Below are 9449 nucleotides of genomic sequence, written 5' to 3'. Positions count from 1 at the left end.
TCAGCACAACTTACTGTACGTCTGCAACTATTTCAATGTCGACGAAGTTATGTAGTGTGACTGAGTACTCGTTGAATCTGTCCAACTACAAGACCTGGAAACCGTACCCCCCTAAGAAAGTTGACCTGGAGCGACGTAAAATCACTTATGGGGACGAAATCTAGTATGTACAGTTTGAGTTCCGGGAGCCCGTTTCAGGTCTATAAACTCAGAAACCTGTGGAACCAAATCCTCAGACCCTTGTCCTTCAATCCCTCAATGACACCCAAGTAGTCTTTGTCCTGGACTTTCCAAGGACTGACACACACACACCACCACACACACACACACACACACACACACACAACACCACACACACACCACACACCCACACACACACCACACCACACACACACACACACACACACCCACACACACACACACACACACACACACACACACCACCACACACACAACACACCACACACACACACACACACCACACACACACACACCAGTCCCTCGCAGGAGCCACTTGGCGGGGGCTCGACGGCATGGGAGTCCGCTGCATCGCCTCGCAGACCGCGAGCCACCGCTACTCCGCGTACGAGTTGCCGTGCTTCCGTCTGAACGTCGCGTTTGCGGAGCGGTTCGCGGAGAAGTGGACCTGCCCAAGTCCTTCAGGCTGCACCGAGCTGGTGGACCCGTTCTTCAGTCCCACTAGGAGTGTGTGAGTCGTCCACCAGGACCACGAGACTAACCGAGAGTGAGAGAGTGGCACAACAACAAAGGCGTCATTGCTGAAATCGGTCTACCACCGGCTCCTATGGACTCGTTGAAGCTGAAGTCGCCTCAGGTCTGGTAGCTGGTCCCGCGAGTCCTATCCGACTCAATAACCATACATAAACAAGACCGACAACCGAATTATTTCGAAACACAAAGTCCGACAACAATATTTCCGCACACCACAAGGTCCCGACAACAATTATTGTCGAAACCACAAGTCCCGACAGGACTCGGGAGAAGCGAGACCTAACCTCTCTGAGTTCTTTCTCTGCCTCAGGAGCGAGTAAGAGGTCCTCTATGTCTGTCTCGTTGTGGTGTGGTGTAGACGTCCATGGACCAGACAGGACACGACAGACTAGACAGACAGACAGACAGACAGACAGACAGACAGACAGACGGACGGCAGACCACATAGACAGACAGACAGACAGACAGCAGACAGACAGACAGACAGACAGACAGACAGACAGAGGGACGGACCAGACATAGGACAGACAGACGGACGGACAGATAGAAAGAACAGACAGACGGACAGAAGACAGACAGTTTATGTTTAAGTTGTTTTGAAATACTACCATTAAGAGAGAGAGTGGACAAGAGGGACAGTCTGGACAGAGGCGAGGGAGAGTGGACAGAAGAGAGAGGCGGCGAGGAAGCGGACAGAGAGAGAGTGGCCAAACAAGAGGGAGAGTCCTATCGTCAGGTGTGTAGACGTGAACAACGGCAGTAACAACCGACTTGAGACCCTAAGAGCGTCACCTTGCACTCAGACCTGAAATAAAAAATATTAATATATGAAAATGAATTCATCGAAAATGAGACTCAATGAAGTCAAACGTCATGAAATTCATGAAGTCAAACGTCATGAAATTCATGAAGTCAAACCGTCATGAACGGACACACATCTGAGCCTCCACAACGAGCCGCCACACGAACCTGTGCGAACAACGGCACAACTGCCAGTAGTGAAAGGACTTGTCCAAGTCCGACACTCCCTTTATTAATAAGTGTTTTACTCGCAATGGTACTGCTGCGTCTTTGAGGTAGACGACCCTCAGTCGTTCTTTATGACGTTCATACTCATGTGGTGTAACACTACATGTGTGTCATACTCATTGTGCACACTCATGTGTGTCACACTCATGTGTGTCATACTCATGTGGTGTCACACTCAATGTGGTGTCATACTATGTGTTGTCATACTCATGTGTGTAATACCATGTGGTGTCACACACATGTGTTGTCATACTCATGTGTGGTCACACTCATGTGTGTCACTACTCATGTGTGTCATACGCATGTATGTCACGCTCAATGTGTGTCATACTCATGTGTGTCACACTCATGGTGTCACACTCATGGTGTTCATACTCATATGTGTTACTGGTGTAAAGTAACGAGACTATAGATTCACCACTACTACAAGTAACGAGACATAGATTTCACACTACTACAGTAACGAGACATAGATTTTCCACACTACTACATTAACGAAAAGATTTCTACACTACAGTGACGACCCTACACATGAGGGACGAGAAAGAAACAATGATAGATTTCAGCACTACTACAGAAAATGGAGACATATAGTCATTAACTATATATATGGAGGTGTGGACAAATGATATGACACAACATTGAAGAACCACACTATCTGAAGCTAACTAGAAAACAACAATGAGTATAAAGAACAATCTGCTACTATAGTAGCAGAAACCGATAGTATGACAATGTTGGAACAATATGGTACAATGATATGACTGAGTGACAATAAGAGTTAGGGATGAGGGTTTATAGGAAAGTATTGAGTATATTAATAAAGGAGTGCTGGCTTTCATTCAGGGTGGGTTGAGTTTGTGCTACGTTGAGGCTGTTTGTCCTTATGAGTTTGTATGAATTTATGTTGACATTCAGATTTTTAATTTGATATGAGGTATTTCTAATTACATTTTATATTATTGTGTATTTAAGTTAGTCAGGAAAGGAAGAACAAAAACAACAATATTTATTGTCCAGTGTTTCCCATATATTGATTTATTTGCGGCGGGCCGCCACAAATAAATATCGTCCGCCACAAATAAATATCGTCCGCCACAAATAAATATCGTCCGCCACAAATGGATCTCATAAAAACAATATATATATTATTATAATTTTTTTTTTTTTTTTTTTGGTGGTCTAATAGATAGTGAGGGGGGCTGATGATAGGAAGGTTGCGAGTTCACATCCTGCCTGGAACATCACTACTAGTGTGCCCTTGAGCAAGGCACTTAGCCCTCGGTTACTCCAGGGAGAATGTCCCTGTAATTGGTCATTGTAAATCGCTTTGGAATAAGGCGTCTGCTAAATGCCTGAATTGTAAATTATATATTTTGGGAGAATAAATCCCACAGATCCTCGGGTGCAGTGCGGTGCCCCCACAAATAGAATCAAATTATGTGGGAAACACTGCAGCCCCATTGTTATCAGACGTTATTGTGGTACCTGAAGAAGTAGCGTGCGAAGATGAGCAGGAGGAAGGAGAGCAGCACCATCCCGCCCACGCCGTACAGCTGCTGCTCCACAGACAGCGTTTCGAACAGTTTCACAGCCGGAGCCTGTGGATCACGAGAGCCGCTACAAATCAGACTTTACTGTTTTACATGTAGACTGTGCAAGGTATCACTGAAGCCTGACCACTCACCAGGTAGAGAGCGAGGGTCTCGGTGCCCTCGGGGCCCAGGGCCACCTTCAGCAGCTCCTCGGAGAGGACGCCCAGCACCAGCAGCGCCGCCAGGGCCAGAGGCACGCTGAAGCCCAGCAGCGTGAGGAAGCAGCTCTTACAGCGCGCACGCCGGTTACTGGCACTGACCTGCCTGAGAGGGGAGGGTCGACGTTATTCAATCAACATTTAAAAATGTGCTTTTAATTTGAAGGTTTTATTGGTATGATTGATAGTGATTTGATTTAGAAAAAATGTTAAGCTCTTTGGATAGCAACATTTCAAAAAATATTCTAATGTGAGAAGTGATTTTCTCTCCATAAAATAAATGATAGCCAACCGGAAAGTGTCCTACTGAGAAGAAATATAAATATATATATTTTTATAACAACAGATAAATATAACTAAGAACCAGACTCAAGTAATGTTACCTTTTTTATTTATGCAGAACTGTGATTGGTGATTATCTTATTTAAGTATGTTCCATTTAACTAAAAAGAGATGCTCACTAATTAAGATATAAGTCTTATCTGCAATACAAACGTGTAGTTTTACTTTGTATGTTTCAGTGCCAAACAAGAGTTTTAAGCATATTTTAATGAAAATAGGGATAATCAAGTTTGAATAATGAATGGCAGTTTATTTCTCCAGGATTATCAAGAATGTTCATATGGTCCCATGCCTAGATACTAGGAGTGTATTCAACTGTAAATATACAACGAAGGTAGCCTCACCTCGGTCCTGCACGCAATAAAATACAATCCTGTTTAATTTTGTGTTCTTAATCGTTTACTGCTGCGACAATTCTGCATATTTGTTTTACCCAAACTATATTTCCTTCTGTAACAGAAAGTGTTCCTACCTGTCGTTGCTGAGCGTGTCAGCGATGGCCTCGCTGATCACCTCGCAGTCCTTCTCCAGGGAGTTCAGAGTATTCTGGACCGTTTGGTTGATGGTTTTCTCGACGGTGCGACAAACATCCTCGATCTGGTTCACACAGCGACTCGGCTGAGAGCAGGAACAAAGACAGTTAGCAGCCGTCATTACGTTCCCATTACGTTCACATTACGTTCACATTACGTTCCCATTACGTTCCCATTACGTTCACATTACGTTCACATTACGTTCACATTACGTTCACATTCACATTACGATCACATTACGTTCACATTACGTTCACATTACGATCACATTACGTTCTCATTACGTTCATTACGATCACATTACGTTCACATTACGTTCACATTACGATCACATTACGTTCTCATTACGTTCACATTACGTTCACATTACGATCTCTTAAAATAATTGGAATTACTTGAAAAAACAAATTGAAGGAGCAAAAACATGAGCCTAAAAAGGGTGCAATCGTCTAGAGCTCTATGAAAATGCAACCCTTACCTTATTTGGATTAGGAATGTAGATTGTGGGCATGTCAAAACCACACTTGTTGAGTCCAGGCCGCTTGCAGAGCTCCTGGACAATCTGCATCATTACTCTCTGCAACAGGCAGACAAAGAAAGAAGTCAGAGGGAGAGAGTTCTCAGTGAAACTCTGGTAAAAGGACAACATAATATGCAAGTGAATGTCCATGTTCTCTTCTCATATACACTTTAAAGCCTGCACTAGTAAAGACACTTAACAACAGCTTCAAACCACCCACACACTTCACCATGAAGAGGACCTTATAGACTATTTTAGGTGATTATCCCTGCTGGGGCTGCGGGGGCTCAGTCTGACCACATCAGTGCATGCTTTGTAACTTGTGGATACTACTTATTTAACTTCTACAAAATGGGTTGTACTAGATGAGTGTATTTTTCTAAAATCTAATAAAGATGGTGCAAGCTTTTAAGTGCATACCTGTCTGTCCGATTCCCCCCCGGCCTCGTCAGCCTTGCTCAGGTAGAAGTGCAGTCGGTCTCCATGTTTGTCATTCAGTTTCTCCACAATGTTGAGGCTGCGCTTGCACAGAGCCTGACCCATGGGGTCAAAGAAGACCAGGATCAGGTCACAGACATCGCCTGAGAGGAACAGTGGGAATAAATATTGTTTACTGATTGTAATATAAGAATGTGACACAATACACATTGAATTGCATCACATTCTTCTTCTTTATTAATTTAAAAGCATGGTAATGGAAGTGAGATGTCAAAGAGAAAAGTTGTGAGTTATATTCTTTAAAGTTCTTTAAACGGTTTTGTGAAGCTTTTTAGACACAGTTTCATTATACTGTGACAATTTAATTTCCCTGAAAGATGATTACAAGACTTTTAACAGTTTGCTTTGAGTACATCTAAGTTTGCCTGCCAAGGAAGTGGTGAGAGAGGCAGATAACCTGGGGCAAGATGGCTAATGGCACACACACACACACACACACACACACACACTGTAGCAGAAAAACACTTTTTAGGCCAATATTTCAATTTAAGGGGAGACAACAGAGTGAACAAATGTCACTCCTTTAATCTTGTATTATTTTACAGTATGACAATATGTAAGATAGTTGCTACTCACCCAGCCACATGATGACCTCGTCCACATCGAAGGGGTACTTCATATCACCGTCCACCAGCCCCGGTGAATCCACAAACGTCACCAGGCTGAAACGTTTCTGTCGCGACGTGCAGATCTCTGTGCTCAAGTACTCTGAAACACCTAGATACAGATTCAAGAAGAGCAGAGAAGATGGGTGAAAACTGGTGGACAGCAGATGATGACATGTTTATTAACATTTGATACAGATCATTTAACACTGTCAGAGTTTTTTTGTCTTGCTCCATCATGCTAATCCTGTTATGTCACTCAATCTATGAAGTTCGGTTTGGTCTAGTCGTGTCAGTCTAGTGATTCTGGGAGCTTGATTATTGTTTTTAAAGTTCAAGGGGTAAATGGATGCTCTGCCAGCCACACAACATGTTTTTTCTGCACTATGTTAAAGTGAGTCATCAACAGGGACAGATTGTGATAAGAGCTGAAATCTCACCTTTGAACTCTTGCAGAGGCTTGAAATGTGGATACAGATGAAGGGTGGCATTTCCCTAAAGAAAAGCAGAACTGCATTAGTAGGGAATGGGAACCAGGTATCAGGACCTTAAGAAGAACGGAAATACTACATTGGAAATAGTTCCAAGTAATTAAAATGAGGAAATAAAAACTGCAATAAAAACAGCAGATGTTGCAACATATTAAGATATTTTACAATAAATGGTGCTTTTTTGTTTTTTTGCTGTTGCACTCACTGTGAGAGATTCTCTCTTGCGCCCACTTGTAACAAAGCTGAAGCCTTGAGTCTCAATGGCCACTCCTGTGCGCTGGATGTGCTCTTCAACATACCTGACAAAAAAAAGACGAAACGAAACAGTCACGATTACAAAGCTGTGCCAAGGAGGGGTGTCCCAGAATGCAACAGAAACAAATAAAGCTGGACAGGCAGAAACTTAACTTGGAGTTCTATGTAGACCTGTTGCTTTAAGTCTTTTCAACATGTGATTTTCTGATTCACGCTTTTATTTCCTTGTGTTTCATTGGGTTGCATGCAAGTCATCACTTTGTTTGCTAAGCCTAGAGAAATGTGATTTTCTCTCTGTGATGTACATTTGGACAAACTGTAGTCAAACATATTCACCAGTTGATGAAGGAGCTTTTCCCAGCAGAGTGGTTTCCCATCAGCATCACAGTGATCTTTTTCCTGGGCGCCAGCAGCTTCACACCAACAGTTTCGGCAACAGAGATCAACCCTGAAAAAAATAACAGACTTTTGTCAAATCCAGGATGTATTCATCAAGTTAAACTGGAGCTATGACAGCTCTCAGGTCAAGAGCAAGACTGCTACAGGAGTGAACAGGAGCTGGAGAAAGGCCCATCACACTTCAGCAGGAGTATTTTATTTAGTGGATTTTAAACTAAGGATGGCATTTTAAAAATCAGATGCAATTCATTCATTCTTTTTCTGGGGACCCATCATTCTTTGCGTGGCTCCTGAATCACGCCCTGAGTGAGCAGTCTCTAATTAACTGTCACCATTCAAACTTAGCATGTTAAGAGCTAGCTAGCATACACTGCTAAACCGTTGTCATTTTGTAGCTGACTCTTAATTGCCAGCTCTCCATACGTGGCTAATAAAACTAGCATTAGTTAGCTCGCGTGATGAGAATCAAATCCCACACTTCTTGCTTAATAGCTAGCTAACTGTTAGCCCCCTGTGTCAGGTTTAACGTCTCAACAAGTTAGTTAGCAAACCCTTGGTCAGCAAAACAGCTTGCTAACTTTATTAAAACATGTGTGAAAGTTGGAGCAATTTCGAGTGAGGTGAGTGTTTGAGTCAAGCAAATATAGTCGCCAACTCACCACTGGCTGGATCCGTGTACAGTTGATGACAGTCCCGCAAGATACGCTCATCGCAGGACACTCCGCCGGTTAGCGCCTCTGCGTTCGCGGCATTTCGGTTCTTGATTTTCCCAGACATTGTACCTCGTGGAGGATGTCTCACTTCTGTATATAAATGTTGAAGTAAATTACTCTCTGTGCTAGCTATGAACAAAGCCGGTTAGCCCTGTTTGAATCGCCCCGGTCTGCTCTGCTAACACACGGGGTTGAGACGTAAGTTTAGCCACGTCCTCAGATGGAATGGAACGGCTTTTGTCGCAAAGGCTTCTGGGTTATGTAGTTTACTCCATTGAATGTATGTAGCGTCAGTCCACCAACAGCCACATATGCTAACGAAACAAAAAACAGTATAAAACGCGAAAACAGGTTCGACCCTTAATATTGTGTACATTCAAGTTCTGTTTAAGGGTATATCTATATTTGAAGAATTTACAAGACTGTCTGATGCACTCATGTCTACAGTAAATAAATGTATAGGCAGCTGTAAAAGATAAAGAACTACACACCACAAAGGCTGTGTTGAAATGAAATCCACATTAGGCCTACTGTACTGTCATGAGCCCAGCTGGAAACACTAATATTTATTAATAAATGATGACACCAAGCAAATACAGTGTATGGTTTGTATAAGTTTAAAAGACTAATTTGCCTCCCATCTTCTGTCACACTGATTTGTTCTCAAATAACTGCAGTAATGAGGCAGTATAGCTTGCTGTTGTCTGTGTGAGGACTGGAGACTACTAACAGATTAATGTGTGGTTCAAGCAGTTCAAGGCCATTGAGGAAAACATCACTATCAATTTAGTAAATGATTGGAGATGTAACAACCCATCGCACAGAAGTAGTCTTTAGAGAGTGCTTGGGCCTGCATCCAATAGCAGACCCAATGCACACAGCAGACGGCAAGCAACTCATCAGTATACAAACACAAGGAGCAATGAACAAATATTTGACCAAATGAAATGTATTTTTTATATATTTTATTCGGCCATTAAATGGGAAGAAAAACACATTAGACATTGAGGAAGATCTCTTAAGATCAAACACAAATCAAATCAAATCAGATCTCAAGATTTGCATAAATATTAAAGATGAATGCTCCTAATGCAACAACTTCTTAGATACATATATTTTATGGCTAAAAATTAACAAATCCACCCAATCATTCTTACTGATTTACAATTTCAAGTGAGTCAAATGAAAAAACAATAAACAGACTTTCAGTGCATGTTTAGTAAGTCGACACTTATGGGTATATTTTCACATCAAAGCATATACAGACATTACAATAAGCAAGGCTTTATGTATAACATTAATCATAACACTGAAACTAATTTCACATTCTGCAGAGATGAAAAAATCAGATCATTGCTTAGCTACTGCACCTAAACTCCTGTTATTTTGTCCAGGGAACACACTGAATGTGGATGATTACTTCATATTACCCCTGTTCAAAACTCAGAGCTACCCCTTCAATAACCTTTTTGTAGTAATAGTTCCCTTTCAGCCACAAGTGCCTCATTGGCCTCCTCACTAGTTTTTTTTTTTTAGCATACATAACATATCAGATCTCAAATCTGTTAATTAGTCGGAA

General features: G+C 42.2%; 1 protein-coding gene across 1 annotated transcript; it reads right to left on the bottom strand.

The window, feature by feature from the left end:
* Window positions 1-3230: 3230 nt before the first annotated feature.
* LOC104942737 (uncharacterized) lies at window positions 3231-8098 on the bottom strand. Its single transcript, XM_010768014.1, has 10 exons — window positions 7817-8098; window positions 7095-7206; window positions 6709-6802; window positions 6453-6507; window positions 5984-6124; window positions 5330-5490; window positions 4868-4966; window positions 4329-4474; window positions 3449-3620; window positions 3231-3362 (listed from the first exon to the last, which is right to left on the bottom strand). Exons 1-10 carry the CDS (start codon window positions 7932-7934, stop codon window positions 3231-3233), a joined length of 1230 nt encoding a protein of 409 aa, XP_010766316.1. The 5' UTR covers window positions 7935-8098.
* Between the last annotated feature and the right edge of the window lie 1351 nt (window positions 8099-9449).

The sequence above is a fragment of the Notothenia coriiceps genome, unplaced genomic scaffold (assembly GCF_000735185.1).
Source record: "Notothenia coriiceps isolate Sejong01 unplaced genomic scaffold, NC01 NC01_scaffold00004988, whole genome shotgun sequence".
Classification (NCBI taxonomy): domain Eukaryota; kingdom Metazoa; phylum Chordata; class Actinopteri; order Perciformes; family Nototheniidae; genus Notothenia; species Notothenia coriiceps.
Note: the sequence above shows the minus strand (reverse complement) of the source record. Positions and strands in the feature narration are given on the sequence as shown.